A 16,787-nucleotide genomic window follows, 5' to 3' on the forward strand; every position below is an offset into this window, starting at 1 on the left:
TGTCAACTAACACAGAAACCGATTCCTGAGGAAACGTTAAAAAAAAATTGAGTGCAAATATTAACACTGGTTATGGTTCTCCACAAGTTTTGTGCTTTCATAGCCGTTTCTTAGATTTCAGTTACTGCCCAGCTGGAGAGCCTTGCCTTATTCCCAAGACCGAAAACTCTGAGAGCCAATGCATTCTGGCTCAGCTCCTAAGCCCATCACGTAACCCCCCTCACCAGCCTTGGCTCAGCACTGGGAGGCTGAGGCTTCACCAGCCTGGAGGAAACAATCTTGCTGCCCTCCAGCAGTTCTCAAAGCATTTTTGTTCGGGAGCACTGTGTTACTCTTTTAGTACTCCAATCTGTTTGATGTGTCAGAGGTGCTCTGATCATCTTGAGCACAGCTCTTACCCTGACTCCTTTCCAAAAAACCCCACCAGCTTTCTGATATATTTTCCTTACCTCTACATACCTATAGCACCATGTGATAGTTGAAGGCCATCCTGCCACAACACTAATTGCCATGAGCTGCACCTATGCAAGACTTAAACCTCTGACTCACGACTTGGGGATTAGTTATCTGAGAAAGTGCAGTGGCTTTTCCTGGAGCTGCTGCCGGCTCCACCCGTCTCCAGCATTTCTGCCCTTCCACCAGGCACAGCTCAGCTGCTCACAAAGCAGGGAACAACTGCTGAGGTGTACAAAACGGAACAGTCAAGGCAAAAAGAAATGGAACCAGTTAAAAAACGAGTTCTTTACATGTATCAGGTTGTAGTTTCTGAAAATACAGTTATTACTGTATAAGCACATAATGAAACAAGATTAAACCCTAAACTGTAATCAAACTGCAAAGCTCACCTAAAATCTCATACTTCTTTTTTTTCAACACCTGGTTATACGCACTATAACTTAACAAAAAGGCATTCCGAGCCCAAGGATATTAAAATGAAAACAGACGTAAATTCTGCTGAAGGCAATTTTTCTAGAGCATTTAAACAATTAAGTGATTTGCTAAACTGGAATTAATCCTTTGGAGAATAATATTAGGAAGGCCAGATGAAAAAAACAAATCCAAAGCAGACCACTCAAATGTGGATACCTATAGCACTTGACCCTAGACCTACTCAGGTAACTAGTCCCACCACTGCTTTAATTCAACTAATTAGCTTTTTCTTTTGGAGGTATGGTTTCTGTTTTGTGATTTGTTTGGTTCTGCTGGTGTTTGGGTTTTTTTCCTATTCTTGCATTCTCTTCTGCCTATTTCATGTAATTTCATTTACATTTCAGTCTCTAAGTAAAAGCTATTTCATCTACAGGTTTTACAAAGAACCTCACATTTTCAAAGATTAACAGCATTAAATGACTAGTTTTGGTACGATTCTTTGATATATCTTACAAGCCATTATATGTGAAATATGTGGCATTGATACAGCACCTTCCTTATGTCACTTACAGAGAATTTTAACTACATCCAGAAAATAGGCTGATAAAACAAAAAAAGATTCAAGTATTATCCCCATAATGCTAGCAGAGGAGAACAAAGAAAAAGTTGAACCTTCTCAACAAACAGCAGGTGCTTGTATCTGAAATCCTATTACAGCAGACCAAGTTAAAGCCATTTTCACACTGTTTTTCAAAGACCCCTGGAAATCTGAATGCAGTCTCTCCCACAGAGCACCAGAGCCAGAGTCCAAGATGGGAGCTGGAATGGAAAAGGCCTTGCAAGTACACAAGCAAACTAGGTGCGGCATTTTACCCATCCAGAAGCATTACTATAGCTCTGGCAGCGACTTGAGAGTCTCTGATAGGAAAGGGATGAGAGGACAGAAAGGCAGAATGCAGTACAAGAATGACAGAAAGGTCCTGATACAAAAGGGATTAGTACCAATGAACCGGACTAATATTCCTAAAAAGAACTGACTGCAGATGAATGCATCTGTCCCCAGTATATGAATATTTTATCAGCCAGCATTATATCAAGATGACTCAGCTGGCAGTAGGATTTCTCTTTCCTTTATAAACTTACATTAATATGCTCAAGCACTGTAGAAGAACAAAGTTATTTAATAAGAATGGGCTTCTCTCAAGGATATGCACCATCTCATAAACACTGAAGAGCTTATGCAGAAGTCAACTGAAGAAGCGTCACGGCCTGTGTTATCCAGGAGACCACACACCCTGCTTGGATAGTCCTTTTAATTCTCTGAAGTATTTCACATATCTTCACATTACTCTAACCATTTCCACAGATTCAAAGAAAGGCAGTATCTCCTTTGGATTTAAAAATCAAAATAATAGGCATTTCCTCTGCACTGACTTGTCTTGTGAGCCATAAATAGGAGTAAATCCTGCTTGGTTAAGTGACACGTAACCTCTATTCTTCCCCCTCACCCCCTCAGATAAGTGGAGAAAACACATACCAATTTTGTAACTGCTCCAAACACTGCGCTTTATGCACTTAAGCATCTGCTGTCAAAGAACTGGCAAATTCACAGCCTCACAGAGAAACACTACTCTCCCGATGAGTCTCTCCTGCCTTCACTCAATTATCCATTTTCAGCTAGATTTGCTAAATATTCCAACAAATACCAAGTGACAACTGTCAAACAGAAGACACTCGTTTCATGAAAGCAATCTATTACTAGAAAAGATTCTTCCAGCATCTTTGCAGAAAACAAGACAAGCTGAGTGTTCTTTCTCTGTGTCATTTTTATACTGGCACTGACTTTTAAATCCGACTCATCAGTTCCTTTCTTCCTAAGCATCCTCAAGTTCTTCCATTCCTGTTGCTCAAATATGGGCTGACTTGACTCTACTAGGATTAAACATCTGTGGCTCCACAAAATCTGTATGTTATCAAGCCAATATTTAAACCTGCACTGTTTTACACTTTGTTTTCCTCTTGCACATGCTCCTTTAATGAACTTTTAGCACAATGAGTGTTCAGGCCCCAGTAACAGTCAATACAAAGCTAAGATGATTAAAAAATATATAGCAATCACCAGGATTAACAGCACCAGATGTTCTAAACCAGCAAACCACAGACAACTAGTTCAGAGCTTAAAAATCAGATTTCCTAGCCAGAGCCTTGATCATCACGAACCCAGGGTCAAAATCCTTCCTCCCTTCTCCCAGTAAATACTACTTAGAATTGTGAACAATAAACTTCAGCACAGAATCAAAGTTTCTCTCGTTTGGTGGATGTGCTCATGAAGCATGCCTTGTGCTCTCCAGGAACTTGAAAAGACCGCACCCAAAATAAATCATTACAGAAACAGTATCTGCATTTAATTTTATGTGAAACCATTAAGTATCAGTAAGTTTTATCTATTCTAAAGTAACAAATGTTAATCTAAGAAATGGGAACAGTACATCTGTACATTTAGAAAAGTACCAACTTTCTTGACTTTCTTAAACTCACATCAGAAAATTCAGTCCTGAAACCAGGTCATATATACTTGCTCAGCTTATTCAGCTATCTTATCTGGGATCATCCGAGCTTCTATGGAGTATAAGACATTTTGCCCAGATTGCACAAATAAAGAGGTTTTAATGATGGTCAAACAGCATACTTGCATGCTTTGTTTTCTGTCAACGTACCTAGTTAGCAAGGCAAATTGCTTTTGTAGGTTTTTTGGTGGTTAACTTTTTTTCCCCTCAAAAATTATGCTTACCAATTAACAGCCACAAGAAGCAGAAGTACCTAGCAGTGCATTGAGGACAACTGTTAATGCAATCACTTAAGTGCATTATTTCAGCTGATGCTAAAGGTAGAAACTGACCTGCAGATGCATCTTAGAAAATTAATAAATAAATAAGTTAAGAGAAGCAGCCTCCTGATGTTACTCAGCATCCTATTTGCCTCCAACTGTGATACAGTCCTCGTAAAGCAAGCAGGCTCCCTACTTGATTGCGGTATCACCAGGGAACAACTGGTTATGCAGGAAAAAAACCTTAGTAATTCCAGTACATGCCACACTGGCACTTAACTGCCTACCAATAAACCAGCATAGCATAAAGAAGTCTTGTACTGTTGGAGTTTCTATTTTTGCAATAACAGATAACAGTGTAGTACTTGGAAAAGTAGGTGTATTAACATCCACATTATGGCCAAATGCCAATTTGTAGTAACATTTTGGTTATGTAGATTTTCTCCATTCACCATTTCACAACACACGCACTTTTAGTTATTAGCAGTTCTCACGCAACACACATTTTTCATATTTAGCTCTGCACACAGTTTCATTTTACAAATTAATAGAGTTTTCTTTTCTCTTAGTACCACAAAGCTTCCAGGACAGAGGCAAAACAGAACTATCTAATGAGAATTAAAAACAAAAAAAAACCCAACACATTCCCCCCCCCAAAAAACAAACAAACAAACTTGAAGAGGAAGTCTGATCAGTTTTACAGTGAAGAGCAGGAAAGAACATAGTTCACATCAGACTGTCACCCTGAAGCACGGGGAATAGTGGAAGGAAGAAAAGCAGAGTAACAAATGATAAAGAACGTCTGCTAAACCAAGTTCCTGCTCTCCCCTCAACATCTCAATAATAAAATTAGCCAAGTTTAAGCTACATCGCTTCCTTTAATTTCAAATCAACATTCACTTCATAATAATAAAAAAACCCCCAACAAAACAGAAAATTGCAGCCAATGTCCAACCAAAGAGACTAACAATCTTTAGTTCAGTTTCTCCTGCTGCTGAAATACAACAAGTTTAGAACTGTATCCAGCTAAGAATCATCCAAGATCCTCAGGTTTAATGCTCCTCATCATGTGCATTAATTACTAAAGTGGATTTTGGAGTGGAAAGAGTAATTTCCTGAAATAACTGGAAGGTGCCAGATCTTATTTATCTCAATAGTGTCTGTCCAGTGCTCTAAGCAAAACAGTCTACAGATCTCAGATCAGCTCTGACAGAGGGGCATCCAGTTTGGAAGGGTGGTGTATTTGGCACCAGTTTGCTTAGTCTCAGGACAGAAAAGAACTCAGTAAACTAAGGGAACCTTACAACCCTCTACAAAACAGAGTGAACACTGAGGATTTATGACAATCTTATCTTTCGCATCAAGAATTCAGATCCAAGTTACATTCAAGTACATTCCAACATCTTTGTTAGTTGTTAACGCAAATACAAATCAAAATAATTATTTTTTAAAAAGACAACTATATTTGTGCCTGTGTATCTTTGCAGATAGTACCTGCATTATCAGAATGATTTTTTGGTATAAATTTCAAAAACAGGATAAAGAACTAGTACTGGTTTTATGCTCAGGGGGCTTTAGAAGCGAACATCACACTACAGGAATAATTAGCAAGAGCTCAAGGGAGAAGGCAGAGGGTTTTGTATCCAAGAAAGAGAAGTCTGGAAGCTGGCAGAGGTTCAGCAAAAGCCAAAACCTTCTAGGCATACTGGTCAGACTTAAGGTTAAACCACCACTTAGTATCTTAAACTACAGTACTGGCTCCTCTGAAAGGGTACTTCTTGCATCAGAAAGAGATGCCTGCAATATATGCTAACTCACAGTGTACTTATTAATCAATCTGAGGCAAAGGTTACATGTTCACGAAATAGTATGCATATAAATAGCAAAACTGTAGCTGAAACTGCCCCACCTCTTTCTACAACACTGGTACTTGGTTAAACTTGCCAAGATGCCAGTACTCAGACTGGAACACAAACTTTTTCTGTAGTATTTTTAAGACACATTAAAACCCATGCTTTACTAGAAAAATAGACAAGGTTTTCACAGTAGAGAACAACAAGAAACACTATGAAGAAAATGTGTAGTACAACTTAATATGCAAGGTGAGGTACATTCCAGTCTTGGGGGAAGGCGGAGATAGGCTGGCTCTTGACCAGCTCCCTCAATGTAAGAATTCTCCAGGGAACACCTCCTAAATAAATATGATACCAAATCAGCTACTTCACTAAAAAAAAAAAAAAAACACCAAAAAACCAAAAAAACCCCACAAACAAAAAAAACAACAAAACCAACACAACACACCAAAATATACACACACTTTTGTGAGAAATTAAGCTATAAAAAACAAATAGCACTTTGGAGAAGAGTTTTGTAAATTTGTCCTGGAGAACATGCTTCAAAAACAAGGCCATTTTCTTGAAAGATGCCACTTTCCCCAAGCTGTCATACAGCCAACATCCTACTCTAAATAAATTAATCAGATGTTGGGGAAGACTATACAGAAGTGGGACAAAGACCAAGATCTGTACAAACCAACCAGTCCAGTGCTTAAAGCAGCAAATTAACTACTCAAAATTTCCTTTAAAGTGTAGATGGTTCCATACACCATTTTGGTTGCAAAAAGCTTAACAGAAGCCTACCCCCATATTACAGCTGGGTTCTCTTATTTTGCATATAATTAAGGCTTGCAATTTATTGAATAGTGTATTAGTTAAATCGAAGTGGCTTGTTTAATTTATATAAATAGCCATTAACATTCATGGAATAATGATAAAATAATCTGAACTTTATCCCAGTTTATCTGCACACTGGAAAAAAACATATAGCTGGTTTCACTTCTTTGCTGATCTTAAACACTGTTTTTCAAGTTCTATGAGAACATCCTAAGCAAAGCTAACTAAATGTCAGCAAAGACAAGGAACGTCCAGAAAGATCCCATGATCTGAGCAAAACCCTTTCTAAACAATCTTATTAATAAGGGAAACATTTCAAGCTGTATTATTTAAAGGGTGCTTTCCTGAGAAACATGCTGAAGCTGCTCTCAGTTTTCAGGCTTGTTGGATCCCATTAACCATTACTCCATAGCTGTTCATTTGCTGCACACAAAAAGAAACGGCCATGCCACTTCACAAAGTTAAAATTTCACTGGTTTAACATACTGGGATCTTAAGAAACTTGGCAGTGTCCTGTAGAAAAAATATTTTTTAAAAATCTTTGAGCTCCTAGCCGACACTGCATGCCTTGAGGAGGGTTATTTGCCAGCCCCCAATGTATGCAGCTTGTTTCAGCAGCATGGCTTGGCTGATAAACAAGGCTCACAAGAGTCTTAAAGTAACTTTTCTATATGTAAGCGGGATTTTTTAATCAGGCATGGTAACACAGCTCTTCCTAAATGCTTACCCCAAACTGTCTAAACCAACAATTCATTTCAAATTAACAGTTAAAAAAAAGCATTTTCACCTTGAAAGGTGTATCTAGAAAGAATTTCAAGAGACTGTACCAACAAATATTACAGTCAGGAAAGCATACATGAAGTTTTTCTAATAAATCTGCAATACAAAAACCCCAGAGGTAATGCTTTGAGATTATCTCTAATTTAAACTTTTCCTTCTGAACTTTGAGGCAAGTATACTAACTTAAAAGCTCATCTTCCACATCAACATCACTCTTCATTTGTGAACCCACATGGAATTCCCCTTTTTGAAAGACGAGACATGGCAGGTTTGTTTCACAACTGTAGGGATTTTTCCAAAAACGTGCATGTGCTCAACAGGAGACATGAAACCAAGGGTGGGAAGGTGGGTGGGCAATGAGCCAGATCCTACTGTTCAGCACAATTTTGTGCCTTTGTGTTATTAGGTCTCAGTCAGCAAATCCAACCACAATGTGTAATGCCAATAGGAGAAGCTTTGTTCTATAAAGGTAACATAGTGGTTAAAAAATACAAAGATATGGATATAAATAATGCCAGTATAACACTGCCATTATACAACTGGCCTAAGTTTGCACCTTTCTGTGATTGTTTGCAGGCAGCATAGCTTAATGTGCAAACATGCCACAATAACCCATTTTTCTCAAATTGGCCTTCGGAATAAAGAATGCAATGATGTTCCTTATACACCATGCACTATTCACCCCATTCTACATTCTTAGCCTCTATTAAAAGCACCTTTGTTCCTCTGTGTTCATACAGAGTTTCCTGGGTTTACAATCACACACCTCCATTGCTCACAGAACCTGACACATTAAAAGCCCCACACCAACAAAACACTCAGTTTGAGAAGCAAGAATGAAAATCAGCTTCCTCATCAGATGTCAGGCTGAGTATACAAGACCAGTGTAAGTCATTCATCTAAAAAAATGGAAAGCAGGACAGTCAAGATGGAGCAGTAGCGAACGGGTCACTGAAACCCCTTATATTCAATTCACAAGTACTAGTCTCTAAGCAACATCAGTTATCCGCAGTTATCTGCTACCCACTGACTCTAGGGGACACAAGCAGTTTGTCCACCTATTTTATTTTAGGCCATACAAACTCAGGATTTCAGAGTTAGGCAAAAAACAATACTTGTTTCAGATCAAGAGAAACAGTCAATGTATACTACAATTAACACGAAGTGACACTTAAGAGCCACCAGCATTCAAAAATTGTAAAGGTGTGCCTTTCCTAGATTCAAGAAAACACAAGGAATCCCTCATCTTGCACACAGATAAGTGCCTTCAATTACTCTCAAGTGCAGAGGCAACTAAAACTATCTCCTAATGGTAGAAAGATTTTCTGCTGGTTTTAAGGTCTAACTGGCAAAAGCAAGCCTGTATGTGTACAAGCATGTCAGGTACAACACATTCATAGCTTATTTCACCAATTATTTCAACTGCTTCCAATGCAGCCTTGTAATTGATTTGTAATTGGGAGGGATGGCAAAAGGAAATGTCAGTTATTAATTAAATTTATTACTGGCTTTAGGAAAAGAAAAAAAGCTGTTATTTGTTCATTTAATTTATTAGTGCTACATAATTTTAAAACTGTTGGCTTTAAAGCCAACAAAAAAATGCAACTGAGGAACTAATTTCTCAATATTTTGCTTAAAAGTGGTTTTGGGGCAAGGTTTAGAAGTTGCTATAATCCCATTGCCCTCTCCACCAGGCAAATGTCATATTAAAACAAACCATGAAATGCATTCGGGCTCCAAACAGCTACTTGCTTGGCATTGCCTTTGTATTTGTCTATCTCCACATGAGGAAGCATCACAGGACCAAAAAAACCCTAGAAAACCAAAAAGAACCCGTTTTCTTCATTCAATATGGAAATACAAATATCCATTTCCTCCAGAAGCATCCATTTTCCCCACAAAACCAGTCGCTGGCAGACTTGCACAGCTTGAAATGTTCTCCACCTGTTATACACACAGGTATCTACAGTCCTGGACAGCATTGCTAACTGTGCTTTGGGTTTTTTATTTATTCTTTGTTCATTTTACTGATGTTCACAAGGAACAAGCTAGTGTAAACTTAGCCCAGCACTTAGAAACACTCCAAAATAGCAGAGTAACAGAGGATAAAACCTGAATTTTGGACAGATTTTTAGTTTTGAGGTTGCAATGGACTGGAGATTGACCCTGGCTTCAGAGTAAAACCACTGAGGTTTACACAGTCCAGGTTATACCCCAGTTTAAGAGTTAAGAACAACCTGAACAAATCCACAGGTCAAACAGCCACTGTGTAACAACCATCAGCTCAGTCTCAAAAGGTGACACGCTTTGCTATCCTGAATGGGAGAAAGGCAAGCTTTTCCCCTTCCTTTCTTGCGCACTTCACGCAGTTTAGCGCTAAAAAGCAGACAGAAACCTTCAGTTACTTCAGCATGTAGGATTTAACAGTGTGCTCCTCTAGAAACCTCGTTCAATGCTCTGACAATGTTGAGACCCAGGTCCTACAACCTTTGTACGGCAGCATAAGCGAACACCTCCAGTTCAGGCAGCTGAATTTCAGGACTGTCTACACTCAGGATAACAAATATAGTTAGCCAAAGGCTCTTTGGCAGCTTATATTTATTCCCAAATAACACTAGTTGCAAAATATTCTTGACAGTGAAAAAAAAGATTTTTTTAAACAAGCTTTGATCTTGAAGTCCTGACAGAAATAGGAAAATACTTAACAAAACTACTTTTACTTTGGTGACTAAACTATGTAATATGATGCCAAAGCTCAGTAAACATTTTGCATAACTTTGAACATCAGAGCACCTGTTTTGAACAGTTGTTGGTATTTGTCCCTGCGATGCTCATCATCTGAATTAGTCTCTGCTCACTGCACAGACAAGAATGGGAGACTGTTCGGTGTGATTCTATTTCTGAACAAAGTTGTATGCGTTTTTTTGTGAAGTACTGACCATGGCAGGTAGAATAAGTTAAGTTTTAGAGAATAGTCTCTTTAAATAATGCTTTGCACACATCATACCGATATTATGCAAAAACTGGAAGCGGAAAAAACCCTATTAAAGTCAATGACAGAATAATCTACTACGTGACGCACCATGAACAAGGGAATCTCTATTACTCCAGGACTAGTTATCATGACTCCACCAAGCACTGCCTTTGGCCATGTCAGGAATTTAGTTGGTAACCTTTTATCAAAACCTCTAAGTATTCAATCTAAAGAACTCAGGTTAGATCACGCACAGAAACACAGTGCTAGTGAAAGAAGATTCTGCTGCAAAGAAAATTAAAGTTTAAATTAACTCTTTTGATAAATCAAGGTAAAAAACCCTGAAGCTATTATTCACCTAGAAAGCTGTAACCACTTCAGCAAATCCAAATGGAGACAAACTAAACTGACACAACCTCCGAAGATTAGCTATCGCTCCAGGCTAATCCAATTAGGTGAGTTTCCTAATTTTATGCAAATGAAAAGTAACACTTTTCCACCAACTCCTGCAAAGGAAACAGCAATAAGGGGAGACTGACCATCAGCACTACAAATAACAAAATTCCCATATAATAAAAGGTTTTGGGGGATTTCTCTAAATTACATTGGGGGAAAAAGCTTTAAAAAAACCACTTTAAACTATCTGCTATGCACTGATCAAAAGCCCTTGCATTTTACTATACCATTTCACAATTCAATTCCTTCCATCATCCCATATTGACCAAGAAGCATAATGAAAAATGGAAGTGAACCGGCGCTCTCCTATGAACTGAAAGACAAGCTCAACTGTGCATGTGCTGAGAATGAAGGATTTAAACATTACAGTAACATCTGTCATTTAGCAAAAGCTTAAATAGAAACAAAGGACGCTAGTTTATACTGTGCACCATAAAAAAATGTCAAGATGTATTTTGTTAAGTGCAACAAGAACAGCTTTTCTAAACTATTTCTTAACTACTCCTTCTTCACCTCCTTTCAATATTTAAGAGATACACTAACAGGTTCTCCTCTTTAATTACTACAGCAGCAGAGAAAGGGGGAAAAAGTACCTTCTTTTATTGGACTGAGGTTTTAAAACATTTCACAAATCTCCAAATTTTTAAAGAACATACAAATTGATTTTAATATAAATAGCAAGCAATCAACAAAGCAGTCATGGTTTTGTGCTTAAGCACTGTACCCAAACCCTAAGCGTGTATCCTGTTTTTAAGCACTGTACATTGTCTTAATGTAGAAGTGTTAGAAAGTTTAACCTTCCCATGTGGAATTCAGGAAAGGGGGGGAGGAAGATGACAATCAAGTCCTTCTGTGCAGATGTTGTACTTAAGTCACTCAGATATTAGGCTAAGAGTTAAGCACATCTGAATAAAAAGCAGTAACTTGAAACTGTACGGACCACGAGAGAGGAGTCAGATAAGGCTTCTCTTCCATATGGTTCTGGAACAAACGGAACAGAAACAGACCAACTTGCCTACAATAAAACACTCAGAAAAAACGTCACCTGAAGCAATAAACAGAAGATTCTTTTTGAGAAATATTTAGATGCCAGATAGAAATACGTTAATCAAGTGGAAACAGACACACGTGAAAGGCCAAATTAATTACTGATTAATACTCAACATTGGACCTAGAGCAACCAATGCTACAGTCAGACCTCTGAAGGAACATCTATAAGAACTCATTTCAAGGGAATGAAGTCAACACCTTTACCTGGGCTGAAAGACAGTTAGCATTCAAACTTACTAATTACTAAAATTATCACTTAAGAGTATATTTTATTCATGAGAAGATAGGCTCATTTAATTAGAGTTAAGGAAGATAAGTTAACCTTTATAAAGACTAAAAGAACAAAGAATAGTTGACACTGATTTTCCAAAGACAGGCTGATAATTGAAACCGAACAAAAAAATTGATGACTCTTTCATCCACTGTTTACAAGATAGTTTTACAATTAAGTTATGTAAAGTTTGATACCTAAATATGCATGTAATAACAAGATCCACTTGCAGTACCTTGAAAAAATATACAGTCAGACTTCGCAGCCATGTTTGCAACCACATCCAGCTCACCATCATTTCTAAAATTTGGCAGAAATCTGTTTCATCCAAGTGTAGGGTTAATTCTTTTAACTTTCAAAATACACAGAAAAACTTCTTTTCGCCAGGTATCAGTGGTACTTCAAAGGCACAATTTAAAGAAAAAGAGAAAAGAAAGAATCGGACTTCCAGCATTTTGATGATTCCCTTCTGCTGCCAGGTGGAACGCCTGCTAGATTCAGAAGAGCAGCAGCTTCCCACAGAACTTAGCACAGATGACTAAATGCTTTCGATGGCATAGAGAACCTCTTATTTTAAGGCTTCACTTTTAACTTTGCATTACAGTTCACTGCCATATGACTACAGGCCAAACGTCAGGAATTTGCATTAAGAATGAAAGCATACACAAACTCTTGAAAGCTACCAATGAACTGCTGCAGCAGAAATGGTATGATATGACACTTTCCCTCAAGGGGCAGACTTGTATTTTTACAGCAGAATATTTCACTTAATTGTGAGCCACTTGGACTTATTAAAAGGGGCTAAGAAATGATCAGTCTCCTAAAGTTCACACTACCGCTTCGAGAATCCATCAGCAGAAAGATTATTGCTTTGCCTCATATCTGACAGTCACCTGTCAATAGACAGAATCTTATTTTTTTTAAGCTTACACTTTTTTTTACTGGGCACCGAAAATACTGCAGTATTTCCTGTGGCTCCCAAAAAAATCTAACGAACGATAACACAACTACTCTAACAGTACTCTCAAGGTAGCACTAAGATGTGGGATTTTCAAACATGGCAAAGTAAGAGCTGGCAAATTTCAACCCCTCAATTTAAGGGGGAAAGCAGAACCTAGATCTTACATAAACCACAGAAAGGACTCTAATGGAAAACTATATACTTCTCCATTCACAGTTTATATAAAAGCACCCAATCCTCTCAGAGCAAGGTAGAGATATGTTGGCATCATCTACTTGGTCAGGCTTCTCAAAGACTGAAGTGTAGAACCCCTTGTTTCTCTATCTACGTAGATCTTAAACATGTACTAAATGCCTGTCAAGACAGGAGCACTTCCAGGCAGATGTGAAGCATCTTTTCAGAGCTCTAGAAGGCTTTCATGAAAAAATATCATCAACTAAGCATTTAGTGAAACAGAAAACACAGCAACTGAAGGACAAGCATTAACTAGGCTTGGCTTAGACACAGCACTTTTCATCCCTTAAACATTATTTACGCCATCCATATGCAAAATAGTGGTATTTAATAATTTATTCTGCATACAGCATACCAAAATTATTTATGTATATAAACCCATACTCTTTCTAGTCAAGTAAAACTTCTAGATTTTAGTTTTGGGAGGGGTGGTAGGGGGTGGTGTTTGTTTTGTTTGGGGGTTTTTTTGAAGGGTTGTTTTTGGGAGGTGGGGGTTTTTTTGTTTGTTTGTTTGGTTGGTTTTTTTGAGAGAGAGTCCTGGAAAATGAACCCAGAATCTTGGTTCGTTCACTTAATAGACAGAACAAATGCCACAAAAGGGTAACTTCCCCCTACACCTTTCTCTCCCACGTTCTTAGCTTGACTTGGGCAGACCAATGTCAAAAGCCATTTGGACTCCACGACTGACCAATCCCCAGATCCTTGAAAAGCCAATTATCTAAATTAGTAACAACTCCTGTCACTATTTTTGAAGCTGGCACGTATCCCTAAGACACTAAATACTCATTTCACGTAAGCCAAGTTCATCTACACAATCCCTGGGCCAAGAAAAGAAAGTGTTCACCGTTCTTTTCTCTTGCCCTACTGCAAAATTTTAAGCTTTTTAAAGCTCTCTCTTTCAGGGTATGTTCTGCAAGGCCCTACTTTAAGAACTGCTTATGCAACAGCAAAAGCGGCTCACGGTTTCTGTAGACAGAAGAAGCAACAGAGGCCCAGGGATGCCAATCAACTGTGGGAAGCAGCCAGAAGCAACAGCCCTGCCCAGGATTTCCTAGAAGCCAAGGGCTCCCTATTCCTACTGGCCACGCCACCTTGCCAGTGCCTTCTCACTGCTGTTCCATCCTTTCGGATGCCACTTACTTCGGCATCTCCTCCTGGCAGGATCCCCAGCTCTACTTCCACCTGTCAACACTTCTTCCTTCCACCCCACTACCCTAACCCATTGGGTAACAGTTGTTCGGTTGCCAAAAGAGAAAAGAGAAGTCTCTGTCGCACGAGCTTGTGCGAAATCCCAGACACACCACAGAACGCCAGCGGTCTCTTGGTAAGCACCAGCCCAGGCTACTGCCAAATCCAGTCAAGGCTTTGGCTCACCTGGGTTACCCCTAAGCAGCAGCAGACAGCGGTGGGCAAGTCGCAAACAAAAGGGAGTTTGCACCTTGCAAGCTCAAACTGCAACCAGTGCAGTATCTCTTGCTCAAGATGAAGACTTTCAATGGTGAAGTGATGGCTAACATGTAATACAGCTGAATAAACCCCTAAATCTAGAAAAAACCCAAGGATGAAGGTGCGCACACTCTTAACAAATTAAGCCATCCAGAAAAATCACATTGTGCTGTTGATGGAACATCTGGTGATGCCATCAAAATAACTCAAGCCATCACAAACCCTTCCCCTCCACCTCTCAGCAGGCTAACCGCGCAGACGCTGGACTTATTCGGATTAAACTGAGATACAGAAACACCTTGTCCCCAATACCCATTTACCTTGTCCTGAGGGCCTGCCAGGCTGCATCAATGTCTGCGTACAGGTTTTTCTCGGAGGGCTTGCCGGTGCTCACCCCGTAGCCAGAGTAGTCATAAGAGAAGACGTTGCAGTTGATGCGGGAGCCAAGGCCAATGTAGAAGCTGCACATCTGGCCCAGGTCCACGGCATTACCATGCGAGAAGAGCAGCGTGTACCGGCCAGTGGGGGCACAACGTACGAACATGCAGCCCAGCCTGTTATCTCGAGCAGTGCGGGAGAAGAACACTTCCACGGCATCCAGTTCCCGCTGCGAATACTGCCAGTCCGCCCGCTCGCTCAGGTGCAGGCTGCAGGTGCCCGATCCCGTGGGGGTCCCTGCCCCGGCCGCCGCCCCCGCCTCCTGCTGCTGCTCAGGCTGCAGCACCGTGTAGGTGGGCTCGGGGGGCAGGAAGGCCAGCTTGGCGGCGATGCGGCTGGGGCAAGGCGGGCAGCAGAACAGCCAGCACAGCTCGCCCAGAGAGAAACCGTTCATTCTGGGGCCTTGTTCTGGCATCAGAGACACTGAAGAAAAACTGACCTACGCTTGGAAAGAAGTCACAGAGCCAAGCAGCCCGCAGCCCTGCTCCAAGGCAACCCCTTCCCGCAAGGCTGCCAGCTGCCCTCCCAGCACGCAACGGCGACAACCTTGGAGGAACCGCAGCTCAGCAAGAACGGTGCAGCTCTCCTAAGCCTGCAAACGCGCTTGGAAAAAATCAAATTAAATTAAAAACAAACAAGAACAACAAAAAAAAAAGCCAAGAAAACCCACAAGCCCAGAAACGTAAACGGAGTACAACCAGCCTTTAAACCCCCCCCAACTAACGCTACGGTACCGGCAGCTACCCGAAGCACCAGCCGAGACCCCCCAGCGGGAACAAGTCACACATCGACAAACCGCCCCCCAGCCCCACGGCCCGGCGCCGCACAGGGAGGCGGCCGCCCCCCGCCGAGCCGCCCCCGCAGGGAGCGCGCACCGCGCCAGCGAGGGCCCTTCGCCGCCGCGCCGCCCCCGGCCCCGCCGCCCCGGCCCCCGCAAGCAGCGACAGGCTCCCGGCGGCGCCCCGCGGAGGAGGGGGAGGGGAGGGAAGGGGAAGGCAAGGTCGAGGCTCAGCCGCGCGTGGCGGCGGGCAGGGCCATGCCGGCTGCGGCGCGCAGGCAGGAGCAGGCAGCGGCCATGTCCCGGCGCTCTCCCCCCGGCGCAGCCGCACCGCTTCCGGGTTACGGGCGCGGAGCGGGGCCGCCCGCCGCAGGTGCCGGCGGGGCGAGGCGGGGGCCCGGCACTGCCCACAGCGCCCGCCGCGGCTCGCGGGTGCCCCCTAGGCCCCGCGCGGGGCGCCCAGCAGGTGCGCGGGAGGGGCGGGAGGGGCGGGAGGGGCGGGGCGGGGCGGGGCGGGGCGGGGCGGGGAGCGGCGGCCCCGCCGAGCCCAGCCGGGACGCGGCCTCCCGCGCGAGGAGCGCGCCGCTGGCCCTTTAAGGGAGCCCCCCGCCGCTGCCGCGGTCACGTGCGGCAGGCGCGCTCGCGCCCCCTCCCCCGCCGCAGCCGCCCACCTCCCGCGCATGCGCGGCGGGGCCGGGGGCCGCGGCTGAGGGGCGGGCTGGGGCGGCCCCCTCCGACCTGCCGCGGCCGCGGGGCTCCCCCCGCGCTGCTGCCGAGCCCCGAGCTGCGGCGCGCCCGGTCGCCCTGAGGGGAGGGCTGTGGGCTCGGCCCTCCCGGCGCGGCGGGCCCGGGGCGCCGGTCAGGGGCGGCTGTCCCGGTCACGCCAGGCCGGCAGGCCGCGCCTCGGGCAGCCGGGTTGGGGGGCGCCCGCTGGCCTTGGGCCTTGCGCACAGAGGGCGGCCGATGGCATCGCCAGGAGTGCCGAGGGCTGCTCCTCGGCCGGCAGCTTCCAGCGCGCCGCTCGCCAGGT

The 16,787-nt window shown here is 42.7% G+C and overlaps 1 protein-coding gene across 1 annotated transcript in view; it reads right to left on the reverse strand.

Moving 5' to 3' along the window:
- Positions 1 to 16,175, reverse strand: part of ABHD17C (abhydrolase domain containing 17C, depalmitoylase) — a 30,557-nt gene extending 14,382 nt beyond the window's left edge. Inside the window, exon 1 of the mRNA XM_056346881.1 lies at positions 14,862 to 16,175. Within this exon, the coding sequence (XP_056202856.1) occupies positions 14,862 to 15,394 (533 nt within the window). The 5' untranslated portion in view covers positions 15,395 to 16,175. The remainder of the gene's footprint in view (positions 1 to 14,861) is intronic.
- Between the last annotated feature and the right edge of the window lie 612 nt (positions 16,176 to 16,787).

The sequence above is a fragment of the Falco biarmicus genome, chromosome 7 (assembly GCF_023638135.1).
Source record: "Falco biarmicus isolate bFalBia1 chromosome 7, bFalBia1.pri, whole genome shotgun sequence".
Taxonomy (NCBI): Eukaryota; Metazoa; Chordata; class Aves; order Falconiformes; family Falconidae; genus Falco; species Falco biarmicus.